The sequence below is a fragment of the Rhyacophila brunnea genome, unplaced genomic scaffold (genome assembly GCF_057557595.1).
Source record: "Rhyacophila brunnea isolate RB1 unplaced genomic scaffold, BYU_Rbru_1.0 scaffold_19, whole genome shotgun sequence".
NCBI classification, from domain to species: domain Eukaryota; kingdom Metazoa; phylum Arthropoda; class Insecta; order Trichoptera; family Rhyacophilidae; genus Rhyacophila; species Rhyacophila brunnea.
The window spans coordinates 5,886,788-5,909,843 of record NW_028232848.1 but is presented as its reverse complement, the minus strand read 5'-3'; the positions used below and the strand labels follow the sequence as shown (position 1 = coordinate 5,909,843).

The window sequence follows — 23,056 nt, the reverse complement described above, 5'->3', positions numbered from 1 at the left end:
CTAAAACACCTCATAAATGCCATTCACCATTTATGGCACTACAACCTTTGGTGGGTCTTAGCCAACTTCCTCCATCCTGGACGATCCAGCGCCGACACTCTCCAATTATTTTGACCGAGCATTTTTAAATCTCCCGTGCCATCTCAATTTTAGCCATAAATACCATTAAGTCCTGTTAATAGAATAGTCTAAACTTTTTTTTACCCTAAGCGTTGGCTAACAAACTTACTTACATTTTATTCATATTGATTATTTATTTTAATGTTTATTCGGTTAAAATTATTTTCTGATTTTTTGTAGATCGGCCAAATGGTTTTGTTCAATCGCTTTTCGAATACGTGTATTCGAACAAAATATCGTTTACGTTGTTGTCAAATAAACAATAATTATTATTCCACAGTTTCTCAAATCGTGGAGCGCGTCAAATCAGCCGCCATTACGTCGTATAATCTCGGCATACATCTTACGCGAGTTGACGATTATGGCATTAGGTAGTTAATTTGCTCGTTATTCCATGAATTACCACTACCGAATGACATGTGGGCCGGGCATAATGCCTGTTTTCGCTTTTAACGGCTTATTCCAGTGCCCGGTATTAAGTTATTACTGAGGAAATCGCTCGGGCGTTATTTTATAATCAATTCCTACATCTAACGGACGTGATTTGACTGGTTGAGTAAAGTTGAGTAAAACTCAACTTTCATGACTCGTAATGTATAAATTTCACCCATAATTTCATAACAACTTTTCCGAATAATTTTCTACTTCAGGTTGAAAAAAAAACTTTTCTTAATAAGCTGTTTTTAATAGGGTAGTTTTCAACCGAAGCGAAAAAGCGACATTGAACTTTGCTCGATCACATGCTACAAATATGTCAATAGAGCCCTAATTTTGCCTGATTTTCTTCATTCCAACCAGATTCCAGAGTCAGCCTTTAAACAGAGTGAGCTACTATCATGACCTAAAAAGGCGGGATATACTAACGAATGACAGAAATTATTAGAAGTGTCACGTGATATAGGTACATATATATGCTCTAACTAAGGCCTCAGTGCCAGCGTTTGGCGCAGCGTTGAGCGTTTTGCGCAACTCAAACGTATTACCGTATAAATGTATAACCAAAAAAGGACATTGTCTACGAACATTTTCACACACGGTTATACGTTTAAAGGAGCCGGAATGAAGACGAATAAATTTTAATCCAAGACGAATTTATTCTACAATATCTTTAAAACTGTCTATTAAAAATGTGTGCCATATTAAAGCCTGCTTACTTCATCATGTTCGATTCTGAGATGATCATATGGGCCTCCACAGAGTAGAAGTTGTTTTGACAGACTTTTATTTACGAGAAACGGATGATAGCCACTTGCTCAACCTATTAGATCAGGGTTTCCCAAACTATGTTCCGCCGAACCTAAATAGGTGTTCCGTGACAATTTAGAAAGGTTTTATACACTTTTTCAATATTTTCTGAAAACTAGTAAGGACAATTCCTCGGTTCGGAATCAATTTTCCCTGACAGCTAAACCAGTAGGCTTAAGCTCAGGTGACTATGAAAATCTTATTGATTTAATTAATGACTCTGATTTGAAGATCAGCCTTTAAATGATTTCTGAGCGAGTTTCTCAGAAGAGTACCCCATTTTTTCATTCTTGTTTTCATGGCCCAAGGGGTCGGCTGACAGGGCTTTAGCCTGGGGGCTCGACGTGGCGGGTTGATCAGATAAGTAAGATTGACACACATGACAAATTTGCATTAATAGTTAAAAAAAAAAACATTTGTTAATTTTAAATTATATAATTGAACGATGTAATTTTTTAAAGTTACCAATATTGTGCCTGATATGAAGAAGATAATATGTAATTCAAGGACTCAAAATTATCAAAGTACCTAAGTGCTTTATTTATTCATATTTTTTATGTTTATATTATATCATAGTTGTATATTTAAAAATAATATGTAATTACTAAATAAATAATGTATTTCAATAACATTTTTTTTTTAAATTTTAACTAGTAGGAATCAATCTAAAAAATAAGCTAAGTGTTCCGTTAAAATTTTCGTATTTTCGAAGTGTTCTATTGCAAAAAAAGTTTGAGAAACCCTGTATTTGATTCATACTCTGACTTGAAATACAAATTGAAAAACCGTCATGACGTAGAAGACTTAATATGGAAGTCGCACTGTATGTCCAGTTTTCTATTACTATTTCCAGTATCATATTATAACCCTTAGTATGACAATATAATATACATTATTATATAATTAATATTATATCATTTATGTTTTAAGTAATCCACGTAATTTAAAAAATGCCCGAATATTTTTTAATCTTCTTCAAATTCGTTGTAAACTAAATTTAAAAATTTCATGTTTTAGATTTTTTAAATAACTCCCCAAAATACATCGAGCATGCTAAAGAGTGGCTTAAATCATTTTCCATTACGCTAATTATTAATATTAAAATGTAAATGTGTGGGTAAGGCCAGTGCTTCCAAATGTGTATCCTTATCGCGACACGGTACACTTTTCAAACTATAAAATTTTCGTGGCACACTGAAAAATAAATGAACCTATTTTGCGCAATTTATTGAAACTAGAGAGTTACATAAAAAAATTGTTGTGTAAAATTTAATGGCATTTCTACAAAATTTTCATTATATGTGATATTATAGCGATAAAGAATGATATCATTAAGGTGGAGCCTTTACTGCGCCTTTTTTAAAGAGGCATCTAGCGGAAAAATACGAAGCTTGCAATTTGAGATTTTTTTTTTGATAATTTACAATTTCAACTGTATTAATTAATAAATATGTATCTGAAAACACTAAAAAGAAAATATTTTTTATTTTAAGTCAAAGATGATATTTAAATAAATAAATATTTAATGTTTATAAGTATATTTCATTAACCATATCCGCCCCTTAATTGGAGCAGATGGACACCATTGAGGCTCCTCTTAGAATCCCTGTTACTCGCCAGCCTTCTTTCATTATTCCAAGTCATGCCAGAATCCCGTAGCTCAGCCGTATACCTACACTCTGTAGAGTGTAGATAGTATTTTGCGGTCTTCCAGAACGCCGAAATCTAGTTGGCTTGAAGAACTGACAAGCCAAGTTGTAATTCTTTTTAGGCGTCCGCATCAGGTGGTCGAGCTAAGTCCAACGGTACCCTATGATGATGAGAAGCTACTCAAATAAGTGCAAAAATTAATTTGCCATTGTCATGCCTGAGCAGAGCCTTTGGACTTCTACAAAGTAGAGGATAAATATTAAAATACATTTGTACGAACAACTGTTGTTCATCATTCGCTGATTTCACCGTTTGTTGCACTGGATCAAATACATATTGTAAAAACAACATGCATTTTTCTTCCCCAGCTACGGCATCCAACTCACAATCTATGGTCTTATAGACGGCCGCTCTACAAATCAGACACTGTGAGTGAGCATAAACATCAATAAAAATCGGCAGGTGATTTTTTTTACTATACTTACCAATGATATGTGTGATACGTAGATGCTTTAGACGCGGGACATACCTAGAAATAATCGATAAATTATTATGTAATAATATTATTTAATATGATCCTATTATAAATTTTATTTTACTCTATTTGTTTTAAAGGTTCTTGATTATTAATTATAATGTAAATATGTTTTAAATAATATATTAGAGCTACGACGTTGCAGTGCTGTACACTATAATATAGACTACACAAGATTCAATTAGTTTCAAATCCTAAGTAGATAATATTATGTAGCAAATAATAATTATCATGTTTTTAATAGCATTTCTTCAAGTAAAAGTCCCCGCACGATAATGATACTTACATAGTTAATGAGTAGAAAAAATTGCGAGACAACTCTACAAAAATATTGTTATCTTCGATTTCGATATAATGTACACCCGATCCTTTTTTTGCACGGGGGACACGTTCCAAAGACTACCGTGCAAAACAAAACCGTGTAAAAAAAGATAAGGTGCCCATACAAAAATGGTAGATTGGTTCCATTTCTTAAAATCCACTCAAAATACGAAATTCTTGAACTCAGAAATAAATCGAATATACTTATTATTTATACATAAAAATATTTATTCATAAAAATTCATAGTTTTCTTTATAAATTAAATTTATCATAGAGAAATAATATATTCTTCAGTATCGCTACTTGTCAATAAACGTGCCCGTTTACTGCTGTTTAATGTCGCTGACGCCGAAGCACGCGTGGGGGGGAGGTCTTTCGTATCAATCGCGAAGTGACTGACTAGTGGCGCCATGTATGTACGTATGTATGTCTGGGTGGCATCCGGTGACAACATTAGTATCCACCAGTGACGTGCGGTCCATTGCAATGCAATTTTGATAAATATGTACATACATACGTAGTTATTCTTTATAGTTTTTTTAGACCGTGTTAAAGCAAAAAAATCAGTGTAAATAAAAAATAATCGGTACTTTTTTAAACCATGTTATTTTGAAACCGTGCAAAAAAAGGATCGGGTGTATAACTAAAATACGTTTAAATCTTGTGACACACTCCGCAGTCGCTCGCAGCATACTTGTGTGCCACGGCATACCGGTTGAGAAGCTCTGGGCCACGCCGCTTAGTTCATAAAAACTTTGCATAAATATACCATATATATTTTCATTATTATTATTCAGACATTTAAATTCGGCGATATGAATAAAGCCAGAAGGTTAACTCGGAAAAATGTTAAACATAATTTATCTATCCTACTATTCTGTCACGAAGTTACAGAACTAAGGCACAGAATATAAAATTCATCGGTGGTTGCGCTTTTGCAGTGGACTGTAATTTTAAAATTTGAGGACGCTGGTGGATTACGGATGTATAGACACATGTATACACAGGATGCCAGACACTGACCTTTTCTGTTGAGAGGGCTGGCGCGCGCTGGAGTCGGTTCAGTGTTCACGCACTCACGTACTGGTAAACGGACGATTCGGAATGTCACTCTCACGGTTTCACTTGGGCTTTGGGATGAATGATGATGACAAGTTTAGGATGTATGATAGACGCGACGTTCGCGCCGTTCAAACCGTATCAGATTTAGCTCAACCAAGGTCGAAAATATGAGTCACTCTGTGGGTAACGCCGCCTCGTTCGTATCGTATCAGATAGAGCGTGATAGCTTTAACAAGCCTATGTGCGTCGGCTGTCTTGAAGTTACTGCCTGTAACGTCGAAAGGGTACTCGATGAACGAATCACTCTATACGCACAGCGGTCTACGAATAATTCACAAATGCCAGTTAGCGACGGCTAAGCTATAACAAGCCTGTACGCGTCCGTTTTCTAGGTGTAGCTCGAACTAAATCAATGTTATTCAATAACGGTTAACTGATGACCCGTAATTGCTGGTTGCCCTGGTCTTGCGACAATAATAATGGATTTGGAGGTAGATGGGAGGAAAGTAATGAGGGTCATCATAATTGGCCCAACCAATCTGTTTCTTAATTACAGCGCGTAAAATGTAGCAAGGTTTTTACTTCTCTGTTCATGTCGACTGTGTGTCAAATCTTACAATAAACTGTTGAAATATTTTGCAATAATATTTATAAATCCATTCATGGTTAGAAAACTATGCAACGAACTTTTTATTGGCACAATATATTGCACAAATATGTAATACATTGAACAATCTATCAAACACGATTGCGCAATTTTGACAGTAATAAATAGCAGTGACGTCCCTAAATAAAATGCTGCCCCTAGGCAGCGTCAAAATGCCGCCCCATTTTTATACAGTATTTTTCATCATCCTTTACTATGTGTTTTATGGATACATTATTAACAAAATATATGTTACACCGAATGTGCAAAATTGACTATTACATGAAATGGGCAAAATTTTGGCTAATTCATGTAATAGTCAAGCCTGTTGTCTTATTCATGAATTAGGTAAATTTTCTGCTAAGTACATGAATTCGCCAGGGTATGGAATTCTTGAATTGTCAACATGACAGAAGAAAAAGTAAATTTAATACGGATGGTTTTATTAGTTATAATTGGACATAATATAATATTATTATTGTTAGGTTAGGTTAGGTTAGGTTTTGTAATTCTGAATTAAATTATTCAACTGAATGTCCATTTTGAGGTTAGCTATCAAGTGTCAACAAACTATCACAAACATTCAATCGACCATTGCACGTTTGATACCCAAGCACGAATCAAATCGCGAAAATACTTTTCAATAAAATTCTTCCGTTATCATATTATAGTTCTAGATTTTTTTTTGCGCATAGTAAATGGATATGAACGTCATTGTAGTCATTGTTTGGTATATTTTTATATTATAATCAATGACATTTGACACATTTGTTTAGTTTGATTAGTTGCAAAAAACACCACCGGAGCGCGAACATCTATTTTAACCATAGATAATATATGTACATTTTGACCAATGCATGAGCATTTGATACATTTAGTTTAGTTGCAAAAAAACCACCGTAGCGCTACTATCTAATTTGTCCAATACATGAACTAGGCAGAAAAATTACTGCCGAATTCACGCACTCTCCAGATACTTTGTCTAATTAAGGTGACGCATCAGTGAAACGCCAAATAATTTTCAACTGTACGGGTGACGAAATTTTGGACTCGCTGCCATTCACTGAGAGAATATTGACTCAGGAACACGTCACTTTGCTGCGTGATGGCGACGGGTCAATTAATTCTAAAATCGTGTAAAGATGACTAAAAACGTTACACATTTACTTTAAAAAGAAAACATGTCAATGAATATATTATTATTGTTACTAATAGAACAATAAACAGAACATAAAATGGACGTATGTTGGATTTATATGACAATTAATATTTCGTTTGACAGGCGTCATTTTCACCCGCCACCCGCAATCCGCGCATCGCCTAGCGACGATCTTTTTAGACCGTGCCTCAACTAATGCATGGCCTTAATGAATAAGGCAACGGGCTTGCATTTTTCATGATTTAGGCAAAATTTTGCCCATTTCATGTAATATTCAATTTCGCACATTCGGCATAACATATACACCACTAAATCTAATTTAACTGTTATCTCTACTTCAATATACAATATTGCGAGTCCACGGTTTCAGATACATTTAAAAATACACCTGACAACTTTCAAAACTCGCAAGTGTCTGGAAAACATACCTATTTCTATATATACCTAATGATTCTTTTCGATTTGCCGCCCTTCGAATAACTGCCGCCCCCAAGCGACACTCAATCTGCCTACCCCCACGGGACATCGCTACATTCTCAAAATCTTGTGAATTATTCGTTGAATAAAAGAAATTGTTTATTAATAATAATTATTATTCATCGAATAAAAAAAATGTTTGAATATTTAGTCTCGAAATTACCTGAGAATTGCAAATATTCTATTAAGGCAGTGTTAAGATAATTAAATTATTAGAAGGTAGGTATATTATGTTCCAACTTGGAGCGGAAACTGTAATTTAAATGTACGTAGATACAACACTACAATATAGTCATCCTATCCGCATTGTAGTGAAATTAATGTCATTATCCTTTTTAACGATTAAACTGCTAACATTCTCTGACGTTTCACAACATTATGTACCATTCATAATAATAATACGCGATAATATTAAACTTTACTCCGGAATGCTATAAAATACAGGAGTACTAAAGCTCCGATCCGCGTGCTATATAGCGTTCTCATTAATAACGCGAATAACCTCATTAACTTCACAATAATGGCTCATTGGCATTCAATTCTATTCGTTTATTATTAATCTACCGCTTTTAAATGGAAATCTATCGTTATATTTGGCATTATAGACAATCATGAGTGACAAATGAGTGACACTGATAATATGAGTGACAATAACAAATTATTTTGGATAATAATTAATCATATAGACTCCTCTTCTACGGTAAGCATTTTAGTGTTGCTAATATTTATCTCAAAAAGTGTAGCAGTTGAAATAATAAAACTTTCCAATAACGTGAACAATGGCTATATAAACCCATTTTAGTCAATAAAGTCACTTTTTGACATGATGTATTATATAGACCCCTTTTCCGGGGACGCCTTCATATGTCAAATTTAACAAAAAAAATGTAGAAGTAATCTCTTTGTGTGAAAATAAGATGGCATGTCCCAGAGGTATTTTTGTTTAACTTTAATGTGTTTAGGCTCCATCTTTAATGAAGCAGGCTTTCTTCAATATCTTTAATATGGATCCCATTTCCACCTTGCTGAACTTGCCGTTAAAAGGTTGCATGAAACGTCGGGCTCACCATTGTGGGAGTCATGATATGGTGTAAGTCGAGATTTGATGGTTGCACCGATGAATGGAGGAGCGAGTTTTATTTGCAGTGTAAACACTCGGTACAAGAGTATTTTACAGTAATTATTATATAATACTTATGATACTGTTCCGAGGTCCGAATCTCGGTAGAATGAGATGTTGTGTGGGACGATACAGAGACTGAGATACTAATAACTTATATTCGAGTGACATGTGCAATGAAATTATGATCCGCTATTTATTGACGTACTCACAATCAAAATAATATCTTCAAAAGAATATTTAGGAAATAATTATTATAATTGAGTCAGTAGAGGGGTCAGATATGGAGTTTGCGTCATCGGATTTAGCTGACTGTGTGGAAAAATGGATATCACGGAAATTATCATTGCAGTCAGCTATTTACTGGGTTTACCATAATTGGATATTTAATATCACTGATCAATATGCTGACACGGATTGAGTTGTTCATTCCAATATATCTAATAAGCAGTAGGTACACACAAGCCTTCGTAAGGTGACACGCCTCGCCAGCCGATTTGTCTAAAATTCTAGCGTCGAATAAACAGCGTTTGAGTTGAGAGTGACCTGAGTACACTCATGATTCCCAAAAATTTCACATTGAGATGAATGTTGCTTCAAGTGAGTTTTGTTTAGAAAGTTCCATCTCATGTTATGTGCACTTCAAGATATATAAAGTTCCAACGTTTAAATTGGCCATTTAAAATTAAAACGTACTTAATTAGACCTAATAGGCTAGCCTACAGAACAATAAAAATGGTTAGGGTTTCATTAAAAAAATACGTTTCGCTAATACTCATTCACGATGGGTATTATCAAAGTTACACTCGCGTTACGCGTTACGCTTCACAGTTAAAGTATCAAGAGTGTCAGCTCAAAAGACGTTTCTCAATACTCTCAAACCCAATAATACATCGCATCACATGCCTTCGCGGTTCATTAATATGTTGGCAACAGTAGTAATATTGTTTATTTTATTGATATGCTGAAAATCACACTGAACATATTCAGTTCAGAGATATTCTGAAAACGACCAGGTTTCACACAGAACTGTAGAGCCAATGATATTATGAGTTACCGCCACAAATATTCCAAGACATACCTATGACATTGTTTTCTCTTCACACCAACCATGGCATCACTCCATTTAACGCATATGATAATGATTTGAGTTACCCTATCTCAACCAGGCCACCTTTCATGATACTATAAACGTGTATGAATGAAAAGATTTTAGTGCCACACTTCTTTGCTCAGAGAAGAAGCTGCGTGGTACTGATGTTGCAACAATGCATATTGGTGCTTAAATAAAGAGTTTAGAAGATAAAAAAAAAAGAATTTTACTTGCTCTGCCGTTATTTATCTTTAGTGACAGTTTTCTTTGTACCTATGTACTGAAACCCTGCCAAACCAGAGGAGTCAATAACTGAATGTAATAAGTGATGAATCTAAGGAGGAATTGATATTTTTTTAATCCTCCAAACGACGCAACAAACTTTTCAATCGCCTCAAAGTTGGCATTGGTTGACAATAAGTCGGCGTGGCCAATTTGGTCCCTGTGTGAATGGAATGGACCCTAGCAAACGAATCCGGTCGATCGGATTCCATCAGCGAAAAATTCTAGAAGACCTGTTCAACTGTTTGCAGAAAATTAAATAATACTTTATAATATGTGGACAACAAATGAATTTATGTTTGTCGATGTCACGTATCAATATTTCTGTATAAATGGTTGGGCCAATAATGGCAGCGTAATCTCCAGTTAATTCCATACTAACGTCCAGGCATGATATAAAACAATATAGTTACCTCTAAACTATAACCGCGGTTAGACGTGTGACCAAGAAACAGTTCCTCGTAACGCACCATAAGTCAAAATAACATAGCAACAAACTTCGGAGTGACTCAAAATAAACAGTAACCCGCGAGAGTGGTTGTGTGAGTGGATGACAACCATGACCACAGAGCCAACTTCAGCATCACAAAAAATCAGTGTCTGACATCTTTAATATAACCCTCCCCCCAGCATCCGAATCACCCCTCACCCCATCTAATACAGTCCACAAAAATCGCACCCACCAAAATTACGAAGGAAAATACGTAATTCTTGAAAACGGTAAGTCTTTTCTGGAAACCTCGTTCGCCTTGTTAGGCCCTACATATCTCAAACACTAATAAATACACTAATATGTGCTATATTTATTATTATTATGACGTAACTTACTGTGGAGATAGTCGTTGCTAAAATATTATTTTAACCTAAATCATATTGTGAATGTTTAATGTGTAACTACGTCTGATGTAAAATTTCGCTTTTCGAAATATCCGCACGCCCTTGAACATTTCCCATAAACTTTATGTATAGCGTATTTAATACTAACAACAAGTAAGACTTGTACATGTGAGTTAAGCTTCAATGAACTGAGTGATTACTCATTAATAATGTAATTTGTTAATGCGACTGGAATAACTTGTCTTTGCAAAATACCCAGAACACCTTCAGAACATGATGCAGAAGCTTGCAAATAAAAGCCATAAAGTAGGATATTTCGAAGATAAAAGTAATGATATACTGAGTTGCTGTTCCAAAGACGATCCTCATATATGGCACTCGAATCGATAGTGTCAATAGTTACGTCTATCTCGGACAACAAATGTCAGTTTACAGAGGTTTATATGACGAGATTGCCGGCATAGAACGCATTTGGATACCTAAATAGTATCCTCAAAAGTGACCTTATATTTAGGACAACTGGACAACTGGACGCCAGGACAATTAGGCCCTGCACTGTCGAATGATATAAATATACATATTCGTTACAATTTTATACAGAAAGTAGACGAGAAATTTTAATCAGTTTATATCTACTAATTAGTAGTTTTAATTCATTTGCTCGTTACATAATGTTCTTATTGCGGATTGAGAATTATTATGCCTGAGGCTTTATATAAAAGTAAAAGAACTCTCCTATCGCTTATTCACGTGTGCATAATTAATTTTTCACCAAGTATTAAATAATAATATTAAATATATATTAATTTTAAAGTATATAATCCACGAACGTCTATTTATTTTCGATTTTTATTCGATTGCGTGGCGCCCAGTTATCCCGGCGCCGAATCGTCCTAGACCCATTTTCTTTGCGTATGACGAATAGTAGAACGTAAATGTTATTATTATTAACTTAACTATGAAACGAACGTCTATTTATTTCATTCGATATTTCTGCGGCCAATTGTCATGGGGTCCAGTTGTCAAAGTTGCAAGATAACGGCTTCATATTGCCGGATAATACCCTCTTTCTAGTATTATTGCTCTGAGTTGTATCTTCTATTTTCTCCGTGTTATGCTTTATAAAGTTTTCATGTATATTATTGTCTCTCACGTTTTAGAAATTGTATTTCTCGCGTCTTATAAACATGCACATACTATTAATGCCTATTACTCGTGACAGCCTACACCAAAATTAGAAATAATAATATACCCGGACAGGCTTGAATTTTGGAACCCTCTCGCTTTTTGGATGTACTAATATGGCTATATTTTATATGATAATAATAATATATTATTATCATTATTAATATTTCCACCCACCGCCCACATAAGACACGCAGCTGTATTACTTTTTTTTTAATTCCATACGGGTCCCAAGTACCAACCACCTTTTAGCTTCATACCCTCATTATTATAATACGCATCCAGCTGCGCAACTACAATATACAGTCTCTGGTTCAGTTATTTAATAATTTTTAATAATGGTTACTGCCAAAAATTGTTAAGTCGATGACTTAAGAATTTAGACTTAACATCGGATTATGTGTCGAAATATAAATATGTTCGAATATATCCAAGTTCAAATCCTGGGATTGGCAAGTACACATATTGTTTTTCAATTTGTGTATGAGTCAGAGTATGGACCTAATAGGTTGAGCAAGTGGCTGACATCCATTTCTCGTAAAAACAAAATCTCTTAATACAAATTTCACTCTGTGGAGGCCCATGTGATCTTATTAGGATCGGACACGGTCGGATATACTATATAAACATGCATGTTATAAAAAAAATCAAGGTCATCCGATATATAGAACATAGCATTGTGCCTGATTTTAGAGAGCATGTCAAACTTCAAATTGTAATTACTCCATAACATGATTTCTAGACTTACCAACTTTTGGCAGCAACCTCACGCTATATTCATATATTATAGTATCACCAGTTACGCTAGATAACAGTAGCGAAGATTCGATCGGACTAATTAACCCCTACGATGGCCCAGTGGTGTCGTGTCGCCCTAAAATATCTTGGCTCTCGGGTTTGAATCGTGGGGCTTGTCTACGTGTTCTTTTTTTTCAATGTGTATTTGTACCCAGAGTATGGAACTAATTGGTTGATCAAGTGGCGAATATCCATTACCGTTTTAGGATCGAACATGGTATAAAAAATACGATAATTTTCATTTGTAATGAAATCATTCAATTCTTATTTCGGCAACTGAAAGCCAGACTACTTTAAGTCCAAAATGATTAATACTTTAGGGAAAATGCAATTAAAAATTTTCCTTTCCCTTAACTTAAATGTACCTACTTACTACTTACTTCATCCTGTCACTCCCTTGTGCTGGAGTATAGGGGTGAGTTCAAGGTCGCACCACGTCTCGCGCCTCACACCATGTAAGACCTGCAGTTCCGAGAAAGAGTCGTTCACAGCAACGGAATCCTTGAGGTTGTGTTATACGAGTACGGAGTGTCACGTTCTCTGGCGGTATCCGGAATACATGTCCCAATCACGTGAAGCATTTCTTCGTGATTACTTCAATCACCGACGGCTTCCGTGCCAGCTTACGAACTCGAGTATATGTATCGCGGTCGTCCCAATGTATCCTTAAGACCATCCGGTCTATTATCCAGGATTTTTCTCGACGATTGATCACTGTCCATTCTTGTTTTAATAGCCCATCGGAGCCTGTCAAGTTTATGGGAAGATATATTTTCTTGATAGATGTTGTACAGCTCCGGATTAAGTCGAATATGCCATTATTGTCCATCTAGTATGTGTATAATATAATACCCTACGTAGCACACCCTCTCCAATATAACGTAATTATATACAATTTTTTATTTATTTTTACATAATATAGTGAACATTACAAATTATGGATTTAAGACGTTCACAACATGACATTTAGAAACAAAGAAATATTATTAAAACAATATGATATACAAAAGAAATAGATCAGTAAGTATTAAATTATTAAACAGTAGAAAAGTGTAAATACAAAAAAATATATAAATTATTAGATACAAGGAAGTACACTGAATGAGCTAAGCAGACCATATTTTAAGAATTTATAAAACAACGTCCACATATACTCATCCTCACGTAGATGGAATATATTAACATCCGAAGCGATTTGGTTGAACAGAGTTATTGCCCTCCCAATTGGCATCACCAATGGCAGGTTAGTTCTGCTCCTCGGGAACAGCGCAACGGATCGAACGAGCGCACACCCTTCGGCCTTAGCGAGCGTCCAATACTCCGACCTGTAGGTCAGCATCTTGTACATCTGAATTTTAACTGATTGTATAGACCAGCGATCGGCAAAACGCGGCTCGCGAGCCACATGCGGCTCTTTGGGTATTGGCGTGCGGCTCTTTGCCAAATTCCCAATTCGCATTTTTTACAAAAAATGTATGATTGTTGTCGTTTTAAATCCGCCCATTGCAATAGTCGACAAATTAAATTTTTCTCCATTTCATATTGACACGAGCACTTTTGAAATAATTTTTTTTGTGGATTTAACAAGAGTTATGTAGCTAAAAATTTGTAGGTCTTGCCACCAAAATTGAGGATTTGGAGAGAAAAATGCAATTTAATTTCACAACACAATTAAAACACTAACAACAAACACTAAAAGATCTACATATTAAGCTACATACTACGATGAACAATATAAATAGCATTTATAGAAGCCAAAAACCGATGAAAATTCGGAGTCACGCCTAAAATTGAAAACTACAAGTTACATACCAAACATACAGATACTCTCCAAAGAAATGCAAGGAAGGTCATTGTTCACATTAGTTTTAAGGAATGCGTGAAAATTGTATGTAACTCATTTTCTGTAAAAATTATATTTATAATGTCAACAATAAAAAAACTTATATTTGCGTTAGTTTTATTCGCAAAATCTTCTTCACTTGATAAATAAACAACAACATTCACTGAAATAAATCATATTTATAAAAATATATGTATGGCTCTCGAAATTTTTTTTAACCGTTTTGATACTCATATTTGGCTCTTTTGGTCCAAGAGTTTGCCGACCCCTGGTATAGACCAAAGTAGCACCCGTTTGCTCAGAAAATCTTATCTGAATTACACCACATTTATTAACTCTCCATTCTCATTTGCCGGATTTCTAGTTTAAATAACAATTCAAATATTAATTTCGCAGTTAAGTATATCCGTAATGTTACCAAGATAATTGAGGTGATAGCCCTTTCAGATGTCGTGGTTAACACAGAGCATTGTGGGAGCAACTAAGCAATGTGTATGTTGTTTTGATTGTAGGTGTGCTAACTGACTTCGTACCTATACATACACGCGCACATATAAAGTCAGTCGGTATAACATTTCAATTTGAATGTTTACATAGCAAACTGTTCAATGACGTCACGCAGGGTGACATAAATTTAATAAAATACTGCCGAAGGGCGGCGCATTCTGAGGGGCGGCAAGTCGCGAAAAAAAATAAGATTGAATTTTTTAACATTTATTAGGTAGAACACTTTTAAAGTAGTTGTATACATAATGTGGTATTTTAAAAATATTGTAAATGATAAAAAAACGGTGTGTGTACTTATTTAAGAAGTTATACTTCTTTGGCGTAAACAAAACAAAAACAAAACTTGTGATAACCTAGATTCTTCGACTAGCTCTTAATTAACTTGTCAAATTACACACTCAAGAAAAGGGGCCGCTTATTGGAGCGCCGTTGGTTTATTTCTATACACTTTAACTTATATTACTAAATTATATAATTATTTCTCGTTGTTTTTATTTTTAAAGTAAACTCACTCTGACGTTTAATCAGAAGAATGTAAGGAATTGCAAATGGCTGACAATAATAAATTCATTGGACGGAACAATTCTACTATCAAACTTGCGTTTGTATACAGTTGACTGATTCGCAGCTAACTTCATACTATCGCGCACTTTCGTAACGGTGTGCGCGCGCAGCTCTCAATTTCACTCTCTACCAAACGCCCCAATAGAAGTATAACTTCAAAAATGTTGTTCAAGATTCAGTCCCAAAGTACATCCTGTACTTTTCGCCACATAAACATGTTTGTCGGGTGACAATACCAAGCTAATATAGCCTTTGAACGAAGCCACTATTATCAACACTCCATTTATTTAATAGATCAACGATTGTGCCTCTTTTGTATAATAGAAGTCTCGTAACACAACTGACCTAATCATTCAGAACGAATCACCAGATATAACTGACTCAAACTCTCATTTAGACATTTAAGTGATCATTTAGCATGTATACAGTTCTTACTTACTTTACGACTGCATACCTGTTCTCCATGAATCTCTATTCCGAGGTATAGTTCTCTCTAGTTGATCACACTCAGTCTCTCTACATCACGTTCTCTGCCCGTCTTCTCCGTCGGCGGGCTCCCAGGGGCCGAGTGCCTACAGGGGTTCCTTCATAAACTTTATGGAGATATTTAGATCCATCTCATCTAACTAAGTGACCGGCCCATCTGACTATTTGTTCCCTCAAGACATTAACTATCATCATCATCATCAGTCGGGGTCGATCCACTGCTGGATGTAGGCCTCCTCTAGCTCCCTCTACTCTTCCCAGTCCCTTGTTCTTCGCTGTTACGTACATCCATCGAAATAGAATGAGTTCGTCTATCCAGTAGGCTTTAGCGTGTCCCTGTGATGTTTAGTCACCCTTGAGTACCACTGTATGACGGCATTCCGAGCGATATGTCTAGCCCATTGCCATTTCATATGCTTAGCAACATCTATCACATCGCGTAATCTTGTCCGCTTCCTTAGCAATTGTTTTCTTTTGTGTTCTATGCGCGTTATGTCCAACATGCACATTTATTTTTTACGTTTCACTACTCATAATTTTTAGATTTCTCAACATTTATATTCCATGTTTCACATGCATACGTGAGCGTTGGTAGCACATATTGGTTGAACACTTTACGTTTAAGACACAATGGGAAGTCGCTTTTGAAGATACTATTCAGGCGCCCAAATGCACTCTATACCAGTTTGATTCTGTGACTATAGCATATTGACTATATTGGGTTTAAACTTAACCTCAGGATTCGTTTGTTCAAGGCTATACCTCAGCTGAGGCATGCTCTAAAAAGATCGTAACTATGCGACTCGCGGATTGTGCTAATGACGCGTGCCGAACGAAACATAATTTGTCATAAAAATTCAACTTGCGTCCATTTAATGTTGTTATGTTTATTGTTATATTAGTAATAATAATAATAATATATTCATTGACATGTTTGCTTTTACGAGTAAAGGCATAACTTTTTTTAGTCATCTTTACACAACATAAGAATATATTATTACGACGCCATCACAAAAAGAAATCGACGCGCTCTCACCTCGAATGCCGCTCGGCGTTTGGCGACGATGCGAAATTTTGTCCGACCTATTGTTGAAAATTATTTTCCGTTTCACTTATGTATGCTGTTAACCGGTCCAGAGAATTTCGTTTACGAACACTTGGATCGCCTTCTTTTGTTTCTCCAATAGTCTCCGGGTTTCATAAACGGTCACGTTGGGAATTTTGTCTTTTTGACAATATAGCCTGGACCTGAATAGACTTCAGTGATAAGAAAATTGCATTTCCACTCTTCAGTCTGATGGCTAATTCTAAATCTACCACGTTCTTTTTGGGGATGTACACAACACTCAACAAGTAATTAATGAAAATAAACATAAGACCTGTTTATTTAATTTTAAAATAAATTGTCACTTTACCTTGTTACTTCACTGAACTCATCGCAGAGTTTCCACAAACATAATAATGTGTAGGTACTTAAGTCCCAGTAATGAATTCTCCGACACAGGAAACATAACATATAATATAAATATACATATATATATATATATATATATATATACACCAACTACAAACGTTTTACGGGCTTGGATTATGAAGCTTAAGATAATTACATTTCTTTGTATGTATATTTAGACAGAGAAAGAGTGTTTAGAGAATGGAATCATCATATGTGTGTTATATTAATTATATAACATTTCGTTGGCGAGACATATACATGGCAGTGACGAGAGGTGGAGGTAGGCTGTTCTAAATCTGAAGATTCTACATAAATACTGCACACTAAAATTTGTCAGTCATACTTATTTGTTTACATTGAACTAATAACTACGTCAATAAGCAAAATTAGCCCAGGTGTAGTAAAGAAAATCCACAGGCCATTATTGAGACGCCGTTACATCCACAAAAAGTCACTGTTGTTTGGTGTGCTTTATGGGCTGGTGGAATCATTGGTTCATATTTCGTCAAAAATGATGACAACCAGAACATTACAGTCAATGGGGAGCGTTATATATCCATGATTACTGACTTTTGATGACTGAACATTCCATACAGCACGCGCCCCAATCAATTTATTGACAGAAACATTCGATGACCGCATAATTTCTCGTTATGGACCTGTTAATTGGCTTTCAACATCTTTGGGTTATTTTCTGTGGGGATATGTGAAATCGGTAGTTTACTCTAATAAAACAGAGGTGATAGACGACTTGGAAGCCAACATTTATAGCCACAGCCACGATATACGGCCCCAGCTACTCCAAAGAACTCCCAGAACTCTGCCATTCTGAGCGTGTGCCTGTGTGTCCCTGATAACTATCTTAGAAATAGAGAACATCAGTTGTTTATTCTCCCAAGGTGCAGAACCAACCTGCCACTGGTAATGCCAATTGGGAGGGCGATAACTATATTCAACGAAATTGCTTCGGGTGTTGATATATTCCACCTACGTGAGGATGAGTATAGGTGGACGTTGTTTTATAAATTCTTAAAATAGGGTCTGCTTAACTCATCCGGTGTACTTCCTTGTACCTATCTAATTAATATTTTTTGTAGGTACATATTTCTACTGTTTAATAATATACTATATATCTCTTTTTTTATGTAATACTGTTTTATATCTCTTTGTTTCTAAATGTCATGTTGTGAACGTCTTAAACTTATAATTTGTAATGTCCACAATATGTTAAAAATAAATGAATTTAATTGAATTGAAAAAGTGGTCGAAAATTGGACTTCCAGATTTCGCTTTCTTCGAGCCAGTGCGGTGCCCATATGCCTAAAATCATATTTAAACACTAATTGCATAAAATTATCTTTCCAATAATATCAATACCATGGCCATTATAATGATTTTTATCTGTTTTATTTCATTTTAAAGTTATATACCTCTAAAATCTCTAGGTACCCTATATCATAGAGCAGAACAATAATATATCACACGCTGAAAAACGAAAAACTTTATAACAAAAAGGTAACGAGTGCCTACATATTGTACAATTTAAAAAGATATCTTTCTTTTGTACTATCCACTGACTACTAACTGCCTGTCTGTTTTAATTTAGAGTTTCTGAATTTGTAACATGAAACAGATGTCGGACGTTACAACTACTAACTAGGTGCAGAATTCTTGAAGTGACAATAATATCTAGTTTAGTTTTACTAGAATTAACTTCTTTCCGGTAACTCTGTAAAGTGAAATGTTCGCGAATGTTTCGATAAATTGTTTTTTATGTTAACCAGAATTTGAAGCCGAAAAGCCGTTTTATAAAATAAAACCAATTATATTCTACTCAAGGGAGAGTTTAATGTATATTAGAGAATCTAGTGACGGAATTAGGAGACATGCAATTAAATACGACTCAGGTACTGATAATTTTACCTTTGACACAGTAGAACTGGAAGAAACAATATAAATCGCTTTATATAAAAATGATTGTAATCCACTTTTTGTCAGATTGACGTCAACAGATGGAGGATTAATTATTCGAGAGAATTTAAATTGGAATCGCTAATAAATTATTAGAAACACGATTAATATTCTTTTTTAACTTATAAGAAAAAAAATATAGTATTTAACTTGATAAAGCGGTTAAATTTGGTATTAAGACGATACTTCAGTGAAACGGCAAATAATTTTCAACTATAGGCTAGGCGCGACGAAATTTTGGACTCGCTGGCAGTCGGAGACCGAACGTCGAGGTGTGAATACGTCAATTTGTTTCGTGACGGCGACGAGGGTATTAATTCTTAAATCATGTAAAGATGACTAAAAACGTTACCCATTTACTTAAAAAAGAAAACATGTCAATGGATATAATATTATTGTTACTAATAGAACAATAAACAAAACATTAAATGGACGCATGTTGGATTTATATGGGAAATTATATTTCGTTCGGCATGCGTTATTTGAACCCGCGACCTGCAATCCGCGCATCGCCTAGCCTTTTTAGACCATGCCTCAACTGAGGTACCTTAATAAGTAGGGTGTCGAAATTAAAAGAGTGAAAATCTAGTAAAATCTCTGACTTTATAACCAAGCAAAATATTATTAATAAATAGGTTTTTGTGGTGAAACTTTTTGCGCCCGACACACGGAAATTCTCTTAAGAAGAAATCCCGCTAGTCCGTAACGAAAAATCGTCAATATTTAGGCCGGAACACGGAATGCGAAGTATGATGGTAGTCTTAGTTATTAATTGTCTTCGAATACAATATATTGCATATTTCCTTTCATTAATTCGTCAAATGACTATTTTACGACTGCCTTTCTACAAGGCTTGCTTACTTTTCACTATCTTGAATCTCGTAGCTCACTACTGCTATTGCCTGTTATCGCGGGGATGGTTTTCAATTCCAGTGTCCTAAAGAATTACACGAGCCTGCCAATTACCTACATGTAGAGTTGGGTTTCGGGAATTTCTCGACGGGATATCTCAGGAAATTTTCGAGATTTTCAATCCCGAATCTCGAGAATTGAAATTTTAAACATTTCGGGAAATCCCGGATCTCATTAATCTTTTCTCGGGAATCGGGATTTCTTTATTATCAAATATTAATTGAAAAACAATTTTTCAATATGAAAAAAGTAGACAGAAAACATAAAACGTTCACAGACTGATCGGGGCACTTAACGCAATTAAGCCAACTTCGACTCAAAATAAGCGCAATTTTTCAACGTCAGGGAATTTTGTGTCTCAAAAACATACGCGATTGTCAGACGCAGCGATTGACAGTCTGTGTTTTTTGAAATCCTATTTTAATAAGTAATGTTTTGAATTATTTTTGTTTTTCTACTTCATAAAATGATATTTTTTGGAATTTGTCTGTTTTTACACTGATTTTAGGATTTTCTACAGGTTTTATTTAAATTTCCCGATATTTCTAAAATTTTCGAGAATTCTTTTCTGGAAATCTCGAATCTCGAGAATTCAAAATTTCATCATTTCGGGAAACCCCGAATCTCGAGATTGAGATTTTCTCGGGAAATACCCAATTCTACCTAGATGGTCTATTCTGTCGGAACCGTTTCCTCGTGTCAAATCTATCAGGCACCATTAGCGAGGGGTGCAAGACTAGTCAATGTGCTCCCCAAAGACATAGACATTTTTAGTGACAAACGTCGAGAAAAGAAGGAAGGTGAAAATCCAAAAATCTATTACGATAAAAAAAACAACCGTGAAAGTCTCAAACATTATGTTATGCTGTGTATTTTGTTTTCAAAAATTTATTTTACTGTATAATTAAAGTAAAATTAAGTGCAATTTCATCAAAACACTACTATGAATGGTACTAAAAAGCTTATTTTTATTTTAATTAATGAAATAAATGATCGCTCTTGTTAATTCATAGTGGAGAGATCTTATTAAAATTAATATCTATATGTAGAAACAATCACAAATAAAATATTAATTAAAAATCACGGTCGAAGAAACGAGAGGACGAAAGAATTAGAAGCGCCCACACGAGATGAGCCTGCATCACCTACTCAACGTAGAAGATATTTCTTTAATTACCGCTTATTACAATTATTTCTTCTCTTCTGTTGTAGGTATCATGGATCAGAAAGCGAGACCTTCACATCTTGACGGTGGGTGGAGCCGCGTACAGTTCTGACGGGCGGTTCTCCGCCCTTCACGCAGATGGCTCTGATGAATGGGCACTGAGAGTAGCGTCTGCCCAACCCAGAGACTCCGGGACTTACGAGTGCCAGGTCTCCACTGAACCCAAGATAAGCCAAGCTTTCAGGCTGAACGTAGTTGGTGAGTTTTACAATATTTCATTCAATTTTACTAGTCACTTACAATAATTTTCACTTCTACATTTTTAGCTGCCTTTTCTCACATTACGCAGATTACACAGATAAATATTAGTGCTAATACTTGATAAAGCTTATAACACAAGCGAAATTCGAATGGTAAACAATCACGGCTTATATACCTAATATATAATATATATACATTTTTTTAAATAATTATCGATGGCCCAGTATTGAAGAGCATACTTCAGTGAAACGGAAAATAATTTTCAACTATAGGTGCGACGAAATTTCGGACTGGCTGCCAATCGGAGAGCGAAAGTCGAGCTGTGAACATGCCAATTTGTTTTGTGATAGAGTCGGGGGGAATTAATTCTTAAATCGTGTAAATATGACTAAAAAACGTTACCCATTTACTTGAAAAAGAAAACATGTCAATGAATATATTAATATTATTACAAATAGAACAATAAATATAACACTAAATGGACGCATGATGAATTTTTATGACAAATTATGTTTTGTTCTGCACGCGTCGTTTACGCATTCTTCGCGTCGCGCAGTCACGATCGTTTTAGACCGTGCCCCAGGTGAATTATAAGCCTGAACTGTAACTAGTCTAAAATTCGACATTTCGCGATATTGGTATCAAAATATTCGTAAAAATGAGCTCTTGCCATTTTTGTACAGAAACGATACGAAAAAAAATATTTATACACCTTGAGAGCCAAATAACCAAAATGAAATTTTACAAACTTTCAAACAAAATCATTTTTGTACATATCCTTTTCAAATTGTAGCCATTTAAAACCGGCGATTGACCATACGTTTCAATTTCGAATAGATACATTCTGACATGCTTCCTTTTAAAACTTGTCAAATCTTGTGTATTGTAAAACATTCAAATATTAAAACATGATTATCTCAAAACTACGATTTTTGAGTTGTTACTGTTCAATACTGGGCTATCGTTAAGTTACATTAGAATCATTTATGACTTTTGAATAATATAGTCAAAAAATATACTAATATAAAATAGAGGTATACAAAAGACTTACCTAACGGTAAATATTAGTTTTAAACCCTTAAGGTGTGACGTTTGGGGGAAAAAAGTTATCAATAACTGTGTTCTGGCAACCATTTTATCTCATATTTATCCGGACGTTTATATTGTATCAACTTTATAAACAATTCATTCATCCAATATACAAAACATTTTTTAAACAATAACATTTCTTTTTGAAATCTCGAGAAACTGTCCGCCTCAATTTTTGGAGATTATTTTATAATGGGTATATTTTTGAGATTTAACTATAATAATATATTGAGTAATTAATAAAACACAATTATTTAATCAGTATGTGCTA

The 23,056-nt window shown here is 34.9% G+C and overlaps 1 protein-coding gene across 1 annotated transcript in view; it reads left to right on the top strand.

The window, feature by feature from the left end:
- LOC147072677 (protein amalgam-like) overlaps nt 1-23,056 on the top strand; it is a 203,588-nt gene that overhangs the window by 125,859 nt on the left and 54,673 nt on the right. Inside the window, exon 3 of the mRNA XM_085945822.1 lies at nt 21,483-21,693. Coding sequence (XP_085801948.1) covers nt 21,483-21,693 — 211 coding nt within the window. The remainder of the gene's footprint in view (nt 1-21,482; nt 21,694-23,056) is intronic.